At 38.1% G+C, this 19,492-nt stretch overlaps 1 protein-coding gene across 4 annotated transcripts in view; it reads right to left on the bottom strand.

Moving 5' to 3' along the window:
- Nucleotides 1-19,492, bottom strand: part of LOC132008427 (centriolar satellite-associated tubulin polyglutamylase complex regulator 1) — a 187,921-nt gene that overhangs the window by 140,476 nt on the left and 27,953 nt on the right. The window contains exon 2 of one of the 4 annotated variants that reach the window (XM_059387037.1): nt 374-476. The exons of 2 other annotated variants lie outside the window; for them this stretch is intronic. In XM_059387037.1, the coding sequence (XP_059243020.1) occupies nt 374-476 (103 nt within the window). Of the gene's footprint in view, nt 1-373; nt 477-19,492 lie in introns of those variants that run through there. One more of the 4 variants, XM_059387038.1, reaches the window with a different exon arrangement.

The following is a 19,492-nucleotide window of genomic DNA, read 5'->3' as shown; positions in this document are numbered from 1 at the left end:
ACTTCCATGAGAAAAACCAGCTATGAAAAACACAGACTAAGGGAACCCTGATGAAAGGCAATCACAGTAAGCATTCTGAATAATGGAGAAAGTTAAAAATTATAGGAGGGACCTAAAGAAACAGAGCTAACAGATCAGACAATTAGTTCTTGAGCTACTATCATCATAACCACTCAGGAAACTTATCACTGGACAAAACTAACTGCACCAAAGGTATGTTCCAAAACATATTTGGGCAGCCCTCACCAACCTACCAAAACAAATCATTCACTGCCACTCCATCAGCAGCTATAATCTGCTCTATTCTTCATGCACCTTGCCTGCTTCCTAGTGCCTCTTCTGGGCTCACCCGACTGGCAAAACAGGTACTTACTATTCAGTGAAGAACCTGGCAACGCCGTACTGGCTAATGTCTTCCTTATTCTCTAACAGCTGGCACACTGCATCCTCCATATATGTGAGGACATGTCGCTGGGCTAAAAAAAAAAAAAAAAAAAAAAAAAATCAAGACAGAAAGAGAAAGTGAGAGACAAAGAAAGTAAGTCTTCCCAGTCCCAGTAGTAAGCCATGAAAGTCAATCAAGATGTTGGTTCTGCCCTAAGGAGTGGACTGGAATAGGCAAAGCAAACTTGCTGGCCCCAACTGAGCTCTGGTCTCAAAGGGTAGAATGGGAGACAATGTAGAACATGACCCATTGCCATCGGATTGGCTATTATTATTAATATTAACTCTTCACTCCTCATTTCAGTGGAGGGTGATGTTAATGAGGGTGAGGAGTTTAGCACCATTTAGCTACACCTGGGAATTCTTTTCTTTCTACCTCCTTCCACCCTCTTCCACTTCTGCATGTCTCAGGAGCTTAACGCAGGAGTAGTGATGCCATGCCTGAAGTATGGATGATCTGCTGGCCAAGAAGACGCAATTCCTTAACAACAAACAAAAAAGTCATGGAAAAGTTTAAGGAAATTTAATGAAAATGTCAGTAATGATGCTATAAGTTATTAGCCTTAGGACTGTGAAATCTGTATGGCTCAATTTACCAGAAATCACATTTTCTGCATTTGTTGTAATGGGAAAATGTGTGAATTAATCATGGGCTTGTAATATAGGATGTATTAGAATTAGAAAGACCTTGGTTTGAATCATGGCTCTGTCTTTGGTAGCTTTATCTTAGATAGTTATTTAATCTACACCTGTTTTCTGCTTTATCAGGTGTGGAAACATAATTTAGCTCTTTCTCAAAATATGGTTAATCAACTTCTTGATCTGAATCACCCAAGATACCTTATTAAAATACAGATTTGTAATCTGACACCATCCCAGACTCAGTGACCTTAAATTTCTACCTGGAGTCCAATAATTCTAAAACAAACAAACAAACAAACAAAAAGTTGTTTGTTTTTTTTTTAAAGATTTTATTTATTTGACAGACAGAGATCACAAGTAGGCAGAGAGGTAGGCAGAGAAAGAGAGAAGTTTGGGAAGCAGGCTCCCTGCTGAGCAGAAAGCTGGATGTGGGACTTGATCCTAGGACCCTGAGATCATGACCTGAGCTGAAGGCAGAGGCTTACCCCACTGAGCCACCCAGGCGCCCCAAAATTAGTTGTTGTTGTTTTTTAGAAACTTTTAAATATAACATTGTATGCCATGTTTCAAATGTACAACACAGTGCTTTGACAATTCTACATATTACTCAACGTTCAGCACACTAAGTGTAGTCACCATTTGTCACCATACAATGTTATTGCAATATTATTGACTATATTTCCCATGCTGTACTTTTCATGGAGCCCAGTAATTTTTAACAAGTACCATTCATGCTTCTTATGTACCTGGAAGTTTAAGAATCACTGATTTAGACCTTGAGCTTTGGAGTTCAGAGACAACCATAGTTATACTGTCAGCCCTACCAATTCCTAGCTGTGTGACTTTGAACAAATGACTCTCCATGTCTATTTCCTCACTGTGAAATGTGGATAATAATACTATTACTATTCGGGGCACCTGGGTGGCTCAGTGGGTTAAAGCCTCTGCCTTCAGCTTAGGTCATGATCCCAGGATCCTGGGATCGAGCCCCACATCGGGCTCTCTGCTCAGCAGGGAGCCTCCTTTCCTTCCTCTCTCTCTGCCAGCCTCTCTGCCTACTTGTGATCTCTGTTTGTCAAATAAATAAATAAAAATCTTTTTAAAAATAATACTATTACTATTTATAATAACAATATTAGTAGTTCCTACATCATAGGGTTATGCGAGTTGAATAAGATAATCCATGTAAAATACTATAGTCCCTTGTAAAAGTCTATCTCAAAGGTGTATTGGGGGTTTAGTTCAGTAAACGACATAGGCTAGCACTTCCATTACAACATGTGCTCAACAAATGTTGTTCCTTTCTCTGAATTTTGTCTTGAGGAACAACAATGATAACTTGGCACACTTCACATTTCCAATTCAGTATTTCCATTTTCCATCCAAAAATTTAAAAACAAACAAAACAAACAAACAAAGAAAACCTTTCTTCTGGAGCAGCAAGAACCAAAAAACCCTCATAAGTAATGAACATCTTGTCAAAAAGCAATTCCACAAAGTTGTTACCAAGATGGACTCTGGCTCTTTCATAGTTTCATCCCTCAGGAAAATATGGGGGAATTACCTAAAATTTATTAAAAAAACAGGTACTACAAGGGGCACCCAGTTGGCTCAGTCGGTTAAGCGTCCAACACTTGATTTTGACTCAGGTCATGATCTTAGGGTTGTGAGATCAAGCCCTTGTGTTGGGCTCTGCACTGAGCATGGAGCCTGCTTGGGATTCTCTCTCCCTCTCCCTCTGCCCCTCCACCACCCCTAAAAAAAATAGGTACTTCAGAAAACCATTCCTGAAGTCCTGGTAGTCTAGTGAAACTTAAAAAGCAAGTAAGTTTATCTAAACGAACTGTACTCAGGAGAGTCTTCATTTGACAATGGTGACATAAGGTTTCACCACGTTTGCATGGGCCTAAAGTACAGATGAATGACAGGTTTACATTCTGCGATTTATTCGGATTTATTCCAATACAAGTGCTTCCCAAAGCTAACAAGTATCAATACACTGCAAACATTCTCTAGCCCCCCACCCCCCCAAAAGAGGTGAAAATAAAATCAATGCTTCAGAAACAGGTTATCCAACTGGAAAACTCTCTCCAAGAAATGGCCAAAACTGAGAGTGAAGAGATAACACATGCCAATTTCTGGCATTCATTGTTTAATACTTTAATATATACTAAATTGTAAGAAAATGGTCAAAGTCACATTAAAATCACCTCTGTATTCTCCTTTCCACCCACTTATCCTGGTCTTTTAAAAGATTCATTCGGGGCACCTGGGTGGCTCAGTGGGTTAAGTGTTAGCCTTTTGCTCAGGTCATGATCCTGGGGTCCTGGAATAAAGCCTTGTATTGGACTCCCTGCTCAGCAGAAAGTCTACTTCTCCCTCTCCCTATACTTCCTAATCCCACTCGTGAGCTCTCGCTCTCTCTCAAATAAATAAAAATCTTAAAAAAAAAAAAAAAAAGGTTTCCTTCCTTGCACTAGATGGACTTTCTTTGACTTAGATCTAACTAAAGCTAATACAGGATTAGAGTGTTTTGGATTTTGTTTTTGATTTGATGGTAGAAATGAAAAGAGCCCTATTTAACTGCAAATCCTGTTGCTTCTCCTCCCTGACTTCAGGGACTAAATGTCAGTGTGAAGGCCCTTTAAGGGAGAAATATTTTCAGAGCAATTAGAATCAAAGTACTTTTGTCCTCCTGGGGGTGGGAAAGAGGAGAAATTTTCTGGAAAACGACTTTGCACTAAAAAAAAAAAGGTCAGGGCATGGGGAAAGAAGGGAAGGAAGGAAGAAAGAAAAAGGACTATGTCGTTTAACATTCATCTACCGATCTGATGTTTATGGAATTTAATAATATTACACATAATAATGATAATGATAATGATACCGACTTGGAGCACCTGTGCAACTTAGTGAACAGGATGCAAGATATCGTGCTCATTGTCTTAACATGAATCATAGTATTTAGTCTTTGCCACAATCCTATGATACATATGTATTTTGCATACCTCCATTTTACAAATGGGAGAAAGAGATTTATAGAAGTAGCTTGCTCAAGATCACACAGCCAAGCTAGTGAGAAAAGCCAAGACTCAAACCAAGAACCCATGCTCCAAACACTATAGCATATTGCCTCATCATTAACACTTCGTGTAATCAGTTTTCCAGTAAATATGATCTTTATTTCACATAAAGCACAGGGCAGGAGCATATGTTGATAGTAAAATCATCTGAGAAATATGGTCCATTTGTGTCTGTGTGAATGTGTGTGTGTGTGCACGCACGCGTGCAGGCCTGTCTTGTCTCTGTCTGCATAGGTGTGCATGCCAATCAGCATTTTGTGTGAAGTTAGAATTTGTCATTTAATTTCAAAGTTTCTTATAAAGAAGCACTCCACCATGAAGTAGTCACCCCCCCATTCCTTGTTCACAATGTGGAAACAGAAAGCCCTCGTGCCCTTTTTATTTGTGGGTGAAAGGAAGCCGCTAAGAAGAGCCAGAAAAAGCAGGGAAAATTTCTCCCTGCAGAGAATTTCCCACAAGCCAAGTGCGAGGAGCTCTGTCTCACCGATACTCTCTGGTGCTTTCCTTCACCTGCAGCTCTTATCAGTCCAATGTTCCCTCTGTGGGCACCACCCAACCCTGGAAAATCCTTGCAGTTTATCAAACTTCAATGAGACAGAAGTTCAAAGCTCTTGCCTGGCAATAAAACACGGAGAGTGTCGTTTTATATTATTTTTTAAATGCAAAGGAATAGGCTTTAATTTATGTGAATGATTAAAGAATAAAAACAGCACACCTGCACCCCTGAGGGCAAAGATATCTGGGCACCTTAGTTGCCCTCTTTGGAAAAGAAGAAATGTTTCAGATTGACTTTTCTTCTACTGCTTTGCCATGATTCCTACAACAAACCCAGGATTAACTTTTCTAACATGTACCAATAAGGCTCTATTGTTCTGAAATCCACATGAAGCCCCAAGGTCCCTGTCTTGCTCAGATAGCATCGCTCTCTGAGATAAGCACTTATAACTTCAACATGCTGCACTGAAAGATTTAAATGAAATATAAGTAACTCTGTATGACTGATCGTTATATGAACCTCTCAAGTAAAGGTCATGTGGATCAGAAACTTCTTGGTTCTGTGTAATGGCCAACTGCTGATCATTTAATTTCTTTATACCACATTCACTCCTGCTATAAAATGGGTATGATACTAGGAAAGATATGACTAATAATAAACTATTTCTTTGGAAAATATTTGGTATATACAAAAAGTAACACATTAGTGATTTATTATTACAGCTGCATACTGATTCTACAGTAATGACACAGCAATTTTTTGCAACGGTTAAGAACATGGGCTCTGGGACGCCTGGGTGGCTGAGTCATTAAGCGTCTGCCTTCAGCTCAGGTCATGATCCCAGGGTCCTGGGATCAATCCCCGCATCGGTCTCCCTGCTTGGCAGGAAGTCTGCTTCTCCTTTCTCCCACACCTCCTGCTAGTGTTCCTACTCTCCTTGCTGTCTCTCTCTCTGTCAAATTAATAAATGAAATCTTAAAAACAAAACAAACAAACAAAAATGGAACATGGGCTCCGAAGTCAGGTTGATCTGGACTTGATTTCTAGCTTTGGCGCTAACGGCGTGACTTTAAGGAAGCTACCTAATCTCTCTGCCCTTTTCTATAAAATTGGGGGATAGTACCTACCACCTAAGTTTGTAGTGAAAATTAAAGAAAATAATGTATGTAATAATCTGGCATAGGGCTTGGCACATAGTTAAGTATGCACTAAATATTAGCGATTATTTTTATTGTTGTTATTACTACAGTTGTTACTATGTACCACTCCCAGACATCACAAAACTCAGAAGACAGTAGATTTTCTTTCTTTTTTTTTTTGTTTTTAACAAGGTTTAGTTCACTTTATTTTTCTTGTATAAAACTATGTGGTAGCCACAGCTGGAGCCTGGGTCCTCTGCACAGAGACTCTGGTGTGGGTCTTCACAAGATGGTCCGTGAACTTTCAAGGCTAATAATACCACCAAGCAACCAATTTCCTATAGCCCCCCACTCACTTATTTAAAGTTCTGCTCATGCAACCAAGGATGTTTACTAATTATCTTCAGGGATTCCTAGGCTATATAAACTTTAAACATACAGTAATATACCTAAGCATATGCCCATTTTGGTTATAACCTTTAAACTTGTAGGAAGCGTTCACTTATTAACTGCTAATTACTCAGGAGGCTCTAATTTACATGGGGAAAGTCCAGAACTATTTCTTTTTAACTCTCTTCCCAAGCATAAATACCATCAAAGTATTAGCTTGTTTGTTTTGCAATCAAATAAAGGGTCCCATTTGGAAATTATTGCTTAAGGGGCCTAGAATTTCCACCTACATTAATTAGACCACTCATTTTGTTATTTTTATTTAATACAGAGTCCCTATACTAGAATAAACAAGTCTCACCAGAAAAATATTCATATGAATTACTATGTGTGATATTAATAGACACATACAAGAGCATAGCAGTGTAAGCGAAAAGCATAGCATATACATATATTCAACTTTAAATCTGGCTTTTTCCTCCCTTGCCAGAGTCTTTCTGAGACACATTTTAGTCTTTGAAGCCTCTTGAAATTCATATGCTGGCTGGCACAAATGTTGAATTAAATTAAGACTGTTCTCTGAGATAAGAAAAGTAACCCTGTTCACCAAACAGCTTGTCATGTAAAAACTGTTTAGAAGCTTTAAGATCATTTATAAGTCACTACCATGAATTGATTTGATTTGATCTTGTGAAGTACAAATAGATAGCTTACTGGTTTAAAAAGTTAATGCATCTCCTCCATCTTTACACATATGTCCTGATCCAGGGATATAGCATGTTCTGGTGAAATACTTTATTACCCACAGAAGACCATCTTTGATCTTAGACCACACTAGACCAATTTCCTCTGACCAAAGGAGATGGGAAATGAGGAAAACCAGCACATGTAATCCTTACACAACTCAATGAGGTAAGTAATAGACTTTCTTGAAGCTCAGAGAGGTTAAGGAACCTGCTAAGATCTTAATAGATGGCTGATCCAGGATTTAAACTTAGATTTTACTCCAAAGCCTATGTCCTTCCACTATAACACACAACCTCTCAAAAACAAAAACAAAAGCAAAACATAATAAGAAAAACCCAAAACCTTATAATGTGTTCCATTTTGTACTGTATTATCTGGAAATTGCTGGCTATCCATGTAAATACTAGAAAAGAAGCTTAAATTGGTAAACCAGATGGTTAAAAGTACTTAAATGATCTTTAAATTATAAAAAAAAAAAGTTTACTTCTAATTACTCATGTAATTATTTTTTTTACACATGTAATTATTTTTAAAGATTCAAACAGTACAGAAAAAGTTAAAAACCAACCCTAGTTCCCATTGGTAACAGTTGTCAGTTTGGAAGGAATACTTTAAAAAATATAGAAATACATAATTTGTGAGCTGTGCTTAGTTTTGTTTTAAAATAAATGACATATGGGCGCCTGGGTGGCTCAGTGGGTTAAGCCGCTGCCTTCGGCTCAGGTCATGATCTCAGGGTCCTGGGATCGAGTCCCGCATCGGGCTCTCTGCTCAGCGGGGAGCCTGCTTCCTCCTCCCTCTCTCTCTCTGCCTGCCTCTCCATCTACTTGTGATTTCTCTCTGTCAAATAAATAAATAAAAAATCTTAAAAAAAAAAATAAAAAATAAAAAAAAATAATAAAATAAATGACATATACTTTTTTCTGAACCTTGCTTTTTTCGCTCAACCATGCCTGGAAATCTTTTCTAAAATATGAAAACAAATTACCCTTGCAGTATTTCTCAATGGCAAATATTTCTCTCTACTGATAAATATTTAGGCTGTTTCCTTATTTTCATTATAGTAAACCTTGTTGTGTTGAATATTCTTATACGTTTCCTGTGCACACGTAAAAGAGTTTTGCTATGGAATTGGCATGCCACAGAATGCACATTATCTCTGTGGACTTTTTTCCAGTTTTATTAAGAAATAATTGACAGGGCGCCTGGGTGGCTTAGTGGGTTATGCCGCTGCCTTCGGCTCGGGTCATGGTCTCGGGGTCCTGGGATGGAGTCCCGAGTCAGGCTCTCTGCTCAGTGGGGAGCCTGCTTCCCTCTCTCTCTCTCTGCCTGCCTCTCTGTCTACTTGTGAACTCTCTCTGTCAAATAAATAAAATCTTTAAAAAAAAAAGAAAGAAAGAAAGAAAGAATTGACAAACATCATCATATAAGCTCATGACATATAGCATGATGGTTTGATTTACATATATTGTGAAATGATCGTCATAATCGGTTCTGCTAACATTAACCATACATATAAAGTAAAAAAAAAAAAAAAAAAAAGGAAGAAGAAAAAACATTTTTCTCCTTATGATGAGAACTCTTAGGATTTACTCTCTTAAGCACTTTCCCATGTACCATACAGCAGTGGTAGCTACAGTCCTTATGCTATAGGTTACCTCCCCAGTACTCATTTATCTTGTAACTGGAAATCCGCACCCTGCCTCCCTACCACCTTCCTCTAATTCCCTCTCCTCCTCTGCCTCTGACAATCATGTGTCTAATCTCTTCTTCACTGAGTTTGGGTTTTTGTTTGTTTGTTGTTTGTTTTTAGATTCCATATATAAGTGAAATCATGCAGTATGTGTCTTTCTCTGACTTATTTCACTTAGCATAATGCCTTCAAGAGCCATTCATGTAGGATTTCCTCATTTTTTGTGGCTGGATAATATTCCATTATATATACACACCACAACTTCTTTTTTCTTTTTTTAATTAACATATAATGTATTATTTGCCCTAGGGGTACAGGTCTGTGAATCGTCAGGCTTACACATTTCACAGCACTCACCATAGCACATACCCTCTCCAAAGTCCATAATCCAGCCACACTATCCCTACCCCCCCACCCCCCAGCAACCCTCAGTTTGTTTCATGGGATTGAGAGTCTTTTATGGCTTGTCTCCCTCCGTATCCCATCTTGTTTCATTTTTTCCTTTCCTACCCCCTATGACCCGCCCCATGCCGTCCTGCCTCTCAAATTCCTCATATCAGAGAGATCATAAGATAATATGATAATCTTTCTCTGATTGACTTATTTTGCTCAGCATAATACCCTTTAGTTCCAGCCACTTTGTCACAAATGACAAGATTTTGTTTCTTTTGATGGCTGCATAGTATTCCACTGTATGTATATTATATATATATATATATATATACACACACAACACATCTTCTTTATCCATTCATCTGTTGATGGACATCTAGGCTCTTTCCATATTTTGCCTATTGTGGACATTGCTGCTAAACATTTGGGTGCACGTGCCCCTTCAGATCACTACATTTGTATCTTTAGGGTAAATACCCAGTAGTGTGATTGCTGGGTAATCACACTAACTGGGTATTAGTACCCAGTAGCTCTATTTTCAACGTTTTAAGGAATCTCCACACTGTTTTCCAGAATGGCTGCACCAGCTTGCATTCCCACCAACAGTGTAGGAGGGTTCCCCTTTCTCCACATCCTCACCAACACCCATTGTTTCCTGATTTGTTAATTTTAGCCATTCTGACTGGTGTGAGCTGGTATCTCGTTATGGTTTTTGATCTGCATTTCCCTGATGCCCAGTGATATTAACACATCCATTCATCCATCGATGGACACTTAGGTTGTTTCCATGTCTTGCCTATTGTAAATGATGCTGCACTGAACATTGAGGTGCAGATAGCTTTTCAATTTAGTGTTTTCATTTCCTTTGGATATATTCCCATAACTGGAATTGCTGGATCATATGGTTTTTCTATTTTTAATTTTTTTAATATCCTCCATACTGTTTTCCATAGTGGCTATACCAGTTCATAATCCCACCAGCAGTGCCCAAGGGTTCCCTTTTCTCCACATCTCCATGTTTACTTAGATACACACAATTGCTTTACAAAGGGTTATTTCAATTTACATTCTTCCCAGCCGTAAGAATATCTGTTTTCACTCTCCTTGGTCTAAAACTTTGTAATTTTGCCAATTTAACAGCTATAAAATAGCTTTTCACTGTTGTTTTAATTTTAGTCTTCTTAAGTAGAAATAAAGTTAAGCATATTTTCATGTTTATTTGTATCTCTTCTGTGAATAATCTGCTAGTATCTTTTGCCCATTTTCCTCTCTGGTTGTTTTTTCTTCACTGATTTGTAGGGCTTTTTTCCTAATTTTATATATTTTGTAAATATATACAACTACCTTATGGCTTTTCTTCTAATTTGTTTGTGGCATTTTCATTGTATAGACATTTTAACTGTTGATACAGCTAGAAGTATTTTATTGTGACTTTTATACTTTATGTATTGTTCAGACAGCCCTCTCTACTCCAAGTGTATAAACCAACTATCTTATATTTTCTTCTAATATGATCTTTAAGTAATTGTGTCCCTTACCAAATCAGAAATTCACAGTTAACATAGAGAGCATAATATTAAAAAAAAATTTTTTTTAACTTAGAGTAGAGAAAAATAAAGTTAAAGTGTTAACCCCAAATCAGGCCCCTTCAAACATTAACTAGCTCCAAATATGAAACAGCTGTATGTCAAGTTTAACTTTGGGCACTCAGAAAAAATTATAAGTGAATCACACATTGCATATGAATATCCTGATAAATATCCTTGATATAAATGCAGAAGGCTTCCCTCCTTTAATAGCTCTTGATCATTATGGGGTCTGCTTAATGGTAGTTAGACTTATAAATGTAATAATAACAACAGCTAACATTTATTAAGCTTTCTGTGCAAGGCAGTCTTCTAAGCATTTTATGGGCATTAATTCATTTAATTCTCACAACAGACTTATAAGATGGGTACTTTTATCTTCATTTTATAAATGAAAAAAGGAAGACTCGGATATGTAATTTACCTAAATGTTAATGGTCTGGTGAGTAGCAGAGACAGGATTTGAATCCAGGTCTATGGACAGGACTGCACTCTACTGCAGCCCTTAAAGAGCTATGCCATAGGGCACCTGGGTGGCTCAGTCAGTTAAACATCTGCCTTCAGCTCAGGTCATTATCCCGGAATCCTGGGATCGAGCCTAGCATCAGGTTCCCTGCTCAGTGGGGAGTCTCCCTCTCCCTCTGCTCCTTCCCCTGCTTGGGCACTCTCAAATAAATAAATTATATATATAATTTATTATTTATATATATTTATATCTATATTAATATATAATATATATTATATATAATTTATTATTTTCTAAGGACAGAGTTACAAATTAAGGAAAGATCATTTACATTAATAGTTAATTATAAAACAGACAACACTAATACAATGCATTTGGGCATCCAAACCACCACATTTCTGCTATACAGCTAGTCAAACTTGAATGCTAAAAGACACACTGAGGGCAAACAAAGCATTACACATGTTAACATCACCTGTGACAACCAGAAAACAAGAGATCACTAAAGATCTTTATGTAAGGTGGAAGACGAAAAACTGAAGTCCACTTCCCTCAACCAATAGAGGTATTATACAAGTTAACAGCTGTGCAGAGCTGGGTGCTTTGACATTCGAACAGTCTCCAATCAGCCATTAATTCTTCCTTCTTCCTTTCTTCCTAAAACTGGTGATTTTTTATATTTTGGGGATGTCAATTAAGGCTCATTATTTAAATCCTATTTCTTCAGTATTTCTAGTCTAAGTCTCATAATATAGAATTAGTAGGTTCGAGTCCTGTAATTACAAGTGCCAGAAGCTACAGAAAAAAAAAATTTTTAAGGAGGATATACAGAGATCCAAACTCAAAGCACTCAGCTAGCTGACCATAACAAAATGTACTCCCTGAATGTCAGAGAAATCCCAAGTGGCACTGAAGTGTCCCACAGCTACAATCTAGGGACACATGAAGATCCCAAGCAATAACCGTCATGATAATTGCTTTGCAAAAATAGTTATTCATAGAGCAGCATTGCGATCAAATCAACTCCATAAACAGTCATAAAACTATTTTCCAGAAGGCACCCCAGGTTAAATAAAACCCTATAAACTGACAAACATGGAGTAAATCAAGTGCCACTCCTAATGTCATATCAGGTAGGGAAGTACTAATGTTATAAGGCAAAGGGTGCCTGTGAGGCACAGTCAGTTAAGTGTCTGACTCTTGATTTCACCTCAGGTTGTGATCTCAGGGTTGAGAGATCAAGCCCCACATCAGGCTCCGAGCTCAGTGTGATGCCTCCTTGAGGTTCTCTCTCCTTCTCCCTCTGCCCCTCCTGCTTGTGCTCTCTCTCTAAAATAAATATATAAATCTTTAAAAAAAATTTTTTTGTCTACAAGGCGAAAATTAATTGTGCTATGTGGCCAAAAAAAGTTGTAGCCTTTGGGGAAAACCATGCCTTTACAAATTATTAACAATTATATTTGGTAATATACAATTAACCATGAATATAAAGATTAGCGGTATTAATGTAACAAGGTACTAATGCAGTACCTTATCAATTACTTGTCATTTTATATTCAAACCATCTCACAAAAATTAGTAACTCTTATAACACTAACAGGACCTCATTTAGTCTAATGGTAGAAAATACAGAAATGAGTTCTAATTTAAGGTAGGTGAAAACTCAAGGGCTTAGAATTCCTGATCTTTCCTTTCTGTTTGATACTGCCTCTGTACGAAGGTGGGGATTCTCTTTCAACCATGAGTCTCACGTGTCAAATCCCCACTCAGAACTATGTCTGCACCCTGCTTATGGGATATGGCTGTAATAATGCCCAATAATCCCTTTGAGTTTCTATTTTTGTTATGAAAGTAAAGATGCTATTGTAGATATTTATAGAAGCTCCAGAGGCCTAGGCCAAAGTGCAAAAAAATCATGGGGTGAATGATTGGAACAGCATAGGCTGGTCCAGCCCTAATTTAGTTCACATAGAAAACACATGCCAACACTCACCATAGCATCTAAATCACTAGTGTCAAACACCAAAATACCCTATAAAAATATACTCTGGGATCTATTTTACCAGACCAACATAATTTTTGACTCCTCATTCACAGCTACGCTGCAATGTCCAAGCCTACTTTTCCCGCCGGGCTCAAGTCAAAAGCCACCTTCTCCGTGAAGCTTTACCTGATTCTCTCTGGAAAGGAAGCAATCTTCCTTTTCCTGAATTCCCTAACACCTATTTTAAATATTTCCAATGGCGCTCTCTACCTTGATACAGAGCTATTTCTGTTATACATGGGTTATCTTCCTTGTTAGACTTCCAACTCCTCACCGACTGAGAGTTGCCACGACTCATTTATCTTTTATCCCCTTTAACACTCAGGACCATTCAGTGTCTTCACATACCAGTCATTCAAATATTTACTGGATGAATACGTAAACCGTATCACTATTTATACACTGTGGTCCTATTCTTTATTCAACTCAACCACTTCAGGACTGCGCCTCCCAGGTGGGAAACACTAAGTACCAAAACACATTCTGCTACAATATTAGGGTTCTGACAGGAAGCCACTTTTGTCCTGTTCTCAACCCCTCTTTCTGTTGCCTTTTTACTGTTCCTTCCCTCTATTCCGATGAGAAAGCACTTGCTCCATCCATTGTTACTAAGGGCCTCATTATGTTCAAGGTAAAATGAAAAAATGCATTCGGTGCAATTACCAGTTCCTCACAAATTTGGGGCTACTTGTCATTTCAACATCCAAGACTTGAATAAAAGAAAGTCCAAATTCTTTTCACTCCTAAGAACTATTTTCTTTTTTTCTTTTGAGACAAAATGGAAGCACACAGCACAGGAAGCAGTCCTCAGTAAGCCGCCGTTCATAAACAGCTTTGCTGAAAGCGTAACAAAGGTTCTGTTGTGCTCTCGCATGGCAGGGCCAGTAAGCAGCAGGGGCAGATGAACTCTCTACGAAACAAAGGTTCTGTCTTCATGCAAATGTTTGCATTAATAAAAAATGAAGAAAAAGATATAGAAAATGCAGGCTAGCTGGACATAATAGGTCTCTAAACGGGAGGTTTTTCACATTTTTCAGGCGGAGTCAGCAGGTCTTTTAAAAACTTTGTCATTCTGAACATTTCACAGACATCACAAGAAAGACATGCAAATAACAGAAGCAAATCAAAGGACATCCCGCTGCTCTGCTGGCGCCTCCCTCATCCATGCCCGGTTTGTCATTTTCTGTTAACCCTAGTGCGGGCTGCTGTTTTGTTGGGGACGGAGTTCCTAGCCCGTGCGGCAGGACACGCTCAGCCAGCTGGCCCTGCACTGATGACATTACAATGCAAGCCATGTACCGCCACTCAGGGCCACGTGCTGCCAGGCAACACGTCCAATGTGGGTTTTTTTTTTACACACCCGGCTGGCAAGTCTGCATGGGAAAGAACCTCTACACTGACCACTTAATAAGACAGGATATTCTTGAGTGTGACCATCACCGAGTCGTTCTCTGAAGATGGACTTACTGAGGACCAGATACACAAAACCAAAACCCTGTGAGGAGAGAGGTTTACCAAATACCTACGAAGGGCCAAGCTCTGTCTTATGTGCTCAACCTGTGTTGTCTCGTTTTGCGTTCACAACCACCATTAAAGGAGATACTTACTAGCCCCATTTTACACATGAGGAAACTGAGCCTTACAGGGGTTATAAAATTGCCCATGGTCACACAGCTAATAATGGCCAGCCAAGACTCAAAACTACCTTATGGCAAATTCTGGTTCTTTCTACACATTTTCTCACCCTTCACTTCTAGGTCTCGTGACTGAAATCTAGCCGACGCTGAAAATATCACAATGACCATATTCACCCACTGCAAGGCCACTGAGGTGTCCCTCTTTCTCCATTTTCATCATGAAGAATCTTTACCATTCATTTTTAAGAGTGAATGGTTTTTGTTTTCCTCAGGTTATGATAAGAATCTACATGAAGCTGAAAATACTTTCTCACAGAAAAATGGATATAATTTAATATGTTGTGCATAATTTAGAGGATTTGAGAACCTCCTACGGTTCATCTATAGCTCCCTGAAGAGTTTATGACCTACATGTCAAAAAAATAAAACAAAACCCAGAACCCACATCTTTCTTCCCAGGAGCACATGGTGGGCTTTCTTTCATGACGGCCCATCAAATCCCCTGACCCGAAAATTCCATTTCCTCCTTCATTTCCATTGAACACACTGTTCCTCTTCAACAGGACTTGAAATCGTTTAGGTCCTCCCACAGATTGTTCTATGGGCCTCTCTTGGTTGTACTAAACTTGGAACCAGTAGCCAATCACTTCATTACTATTCTCACCACTGCTCCTGAATTGCACAAGCTTAAGGAGTGGAAGGATTTTAAGATCATATCGTTTAACTACCATCACTTTATAGATAAAGAAATAGAAGGGGCGCGTTGTTGTCTCACTGGGGCGTCTGGCTGGCTTAGTTGGAAAAGCATGTGACTGGATCTTGGGGTTGTGAGTTTGAGCCCCACATGGGGTTGTAGAGATTACGTAAATAAATAAAACTTAAAAAAAAAAAAAGAAATTGAAGTCTTTCCTCATTCTTTTCATTCTTGATTCAATGACAGAAAGTACCTGTGCTTGCTCAAACGCAGTTCCGAAGTTCTCTCCATACTTCCATCTATAACCATGTTGCCAAAGTTTTTCTTTGTACAAAGCAAGCAAAATAAGTCATGGCAAAACCAAATTATTGTCAAATACATTTTCATATTCCCTAAATGGACCTAACCTTCTAAATGGAATAGTCAAATTACATCATTCAGGCTTCTTTTATTCTACTGATAATCTATTCAAATCTCTGGTGCCAATCATAATCCAGGAAAAATTATAATTTTTTTCTTGAGCTATGATAAGTGATAATAGGTATTACAAAGAAAGCGTTACCCTTATTTATTATAATGGTTGGCTAGAAAATAATCTAAGTACTGAAAATCAGACTAGTGAATTATGCTAAAACCTTAATTTGGAGACAACCAAATGAGGCAATTACATGCCTTTATGATAAAGGCAGAAAAAGAATTTATTTTAGAAAAAGTAAAGAAAAAGGTCATTTCAGGGGAAAAAATGGCAAGCTTCAGCAGTACTGGAAACTTGGGAGAACCAAAACATAATCCTATCCTACAGATTTAAAAGAGCTGGTGGAGGGACACCTGGCTGGCTCAGTCAGAAGAGTGTGTGACTCTTGATCTCAGGGTTGTGAGTTCAAGCCCTACATTGGGTGTACAGATTACTTAAAAATAAAATCTTAAAAAAAAAAAAAAGAGCTGGTGGAATAAAAGCAGTTGTCTGTAGAACACAGGAGAGGAAGAAAGAGGGTGGAAACAATTCCTCTCAACGTATGCCTTGTTATATATTTTTTGAACTAGTCAACACATATGCAATATGTACATGATGTATATTGCATATCAAGTATGTATATATAAGCATATATTAATACTGTGTATGTGCACAGTTAAAAAGATTGCAGGTTGAGAAAATGTGGATCCTTTTCATTTTTTCTTTCTTTCATTTTTTTCTTTATTAAATAAACTCTATTCCCAACGTGGGACTTGAACTCATGACCCTGAGATCAAGAGTTGCATGTATCACTGACTGAGCCAGTCAGGTATCCCAGAAAATTCTTTTCTTTTAGTAGTAGTTTTATTGAGATATAATTCACTTACCACAGAATTTTTAACATATACAATTCAACAGTTTTTAGTATACTCAGAGAGTTGTGCAGGACACCTGGGTGGCTCAGGTGGTGAAGTGTCGGCCTTCAGCTCAGGTCAAGATACCGGGGTCCTGGGATCAAGCCCCATGTTGGGCTCCCTGCTCAGCAGGGAGTCTGCTTCTCCCTCTCCCTCTGCCTCTTGCCCGACTTGTACTCTTGCTCTCTCTCAAATAAATATATATTTTTTTAAGTATCATACAACCACCCCCACTACCTATTTCTTCATTTCTTCAACCCTTCAAAACAAGTACCCATTTGCAGTCAGTTCCTATTCCCTCTTCTCCCAGCCCCTGGAAACTACTCACCTTTTGTCTCTACTCATCTGTCTAGTCCAAACATTTTCTATAAATGAAATCACGCAATATGGCCTTTTGTAACTGGCTTCTTTCACTTAGCATTATGTTTTTGAGGTTCATTTCTATTGTGGTTTGGGTCAATACTTCATTCTTTTTCTTACTGAATACATTGCATTCTATGAGTTTACCAACTTTTGATTATCCATTCTCCAGTTATATTTACCATTTGGCTACTATGAACAATGTCGCTATGAATACTTATGTATAGATTCTTATGTGGATATTTTTCATTCTCATGGGCATATATTTAAGAGTGGAAGTGCTGATCATATGGTAACTGTATGTTTTATTGCCAAACTCTTTTTTAAAAGTGGCTGCATTATTTTATAATCCTACCAGACACGTATGAGGGTGTAATTTCTCCACATCCTTGCCAATTCTTGTTATTGCTCATCTTTTTTATTTTAGCCATCTTAGTGAGTTTGAATTAGTATCTCATGACTTCAAAGCATTTCTCTGGTGATTAATAATACTGAGCACTTTTTCATGTATTAGCCACGTGTATGTTTTCTATTGAGAAAGGCCTATTCAAATTCTTTGCCTACTGTTTCTTTTCTTTTTAAGTAATTTTTAGAAATAACTTCAGTATAGTGAACATGCAGTGTTACATTAGTTTCATGTGTACAATATGGTGATTCAACACTTCCATATATCATCCTGTGCCCGTGCAAAGTGCCCTCCTTAATTCCATCACCTCTTTAACCCATTCTTGCAGGTCCCCCTCCCCTCTGCTAACCATTGGTTTGTTCTCTATAGTTAAGAGTCTGTTTCTTGATTTGTCTCTCTTTTTTCCCCTTTGTTTTGTTTCTTAAATTCCACATATGAGTCAAACCATATGGTATTTGCCTTTCTCTGACTGACTTATTTTGATTAGCATTATACTCTCTAGCTCTACCCATGCTGTTGCAAATGGCAAGATTTTATTCCCCTTCATGGCTGAATAATATTTCAGGGACAAAGCAGATTGTTATAAGTGATACATAGTATTAATAAAGCATTTATACAATGGGGCTTTGATTTCCTCAGAAATGAAAAAAACTAAAGTAAAAGGAACTAAAGACATTTATAGATAAGAGACTTCCAAATTAAACCAGTATATCCCTTGTATTTTTGAGAGCTTTGTCTTTCCTCATTTTTCTTTTCTTTTTGGTTTACCCACTATTATTACTTTTTCAAAATTTAATGTAGTACTTTGTTTTGACATTAAAAATTTATGTATGTATGTGTGTGTGTGTATGTATGTATTTACTAAAGTAGCCTCCACACCCAAAGTGGGCCCTGAGCTCACAATCCTAAGAGTCTCATACTCTATCAACTGAGCCAGCCAGGCACCCCTATAAATATTTCTTTATACAAACACTGCTGAACATAAAAATATGTCCCTAGAATTTTTCGTTTTCCTGGCCCAAATCACTGTGCTATCTCCTTACTAAAGATATATTCTCTTTGATTCCTTCCCTAATTCTCCCAATCTCCAGTGATCTCCTCTTTTTCCTGAACCCCTAATACTTATCATGTAGCACTTGACTACACACTGACTCAGTGTGTCACACTTCCGCATCTGTTATTGTTCTCAACTGCATTACAATACAATTGAGGATATTCCTTTTTTTTTTTTTAAATAATTATTTAATACCCAAGCATGGTCTTTGTCCTTTGAGGAGCTTACCATCTATCTGGAGAAGCAGACATACAAATTAACAATTACAATACAGTATAATAATTGTTATGAAGGAGCTATGTAAAAAGTATAAAGAGTAAGAGTGGCTTTGTTGCTTTGGAGAAAGAGTTTAAAAGAAGGAGGAACACTGCAGCTGAGAAAGGATGTGGAAGAATTTACCATGTGAACAAGCTGAGGGAGGATATTGAGTAGAGACATAGCAGCACAGGCAGAAGGATGAAGATATTTTTCATATTTGCATGCTAGATCTGAAAAGCTAAAAATAGTTCAGTTTTGCTAAAAGATAAGTCTAGACAGCATCATCATTATAAAGGGTCTTCTAAGAAGCACAGATTTGGGGGCACCTGGGTGGCTCAGTGGGTTAAGCCTCTGCCCTTTAGCTCAGGTCATGATCTCAAGGTTCTGGTATCGAGCTCTGCATTGGGCTCTCTACTCAGCAGGGAGCCTGCTTCCCCCACCTCTCTCTCTCTCTGCCTGCCTCTCTGCCTCCTTGTGATCTCTATCTGTGTCCAAAAAAAAAAAAAAAATCACAGATTTGGGGAAACCACTGAAGGATTTGAGCAAGAAAGTAACTACTACTTCTGAAAGATTACTGTGGCAGGACTGTAGAACT

The sequence above is a fragment of the Mustela nigripes genome, unplaced genomic scaffold, assembly GCF_022355385.1.
Source record: "Mustela nigripes isolate SB6536 unplaced genomic scaffold, MUSNIG.SB6536 HiC_scaffold_148, whole genome shotgun sequence".
NCBI lineage: Eukaryota > Metazoa > Chordata > Mammalia > Carnivora > Mustelidae > Mustela > Mustela nigripes.
Note: the sequence above shows the minus strand (reverse complement) of the source record. Positions and strands in the feature narration are given on the sequence as shown.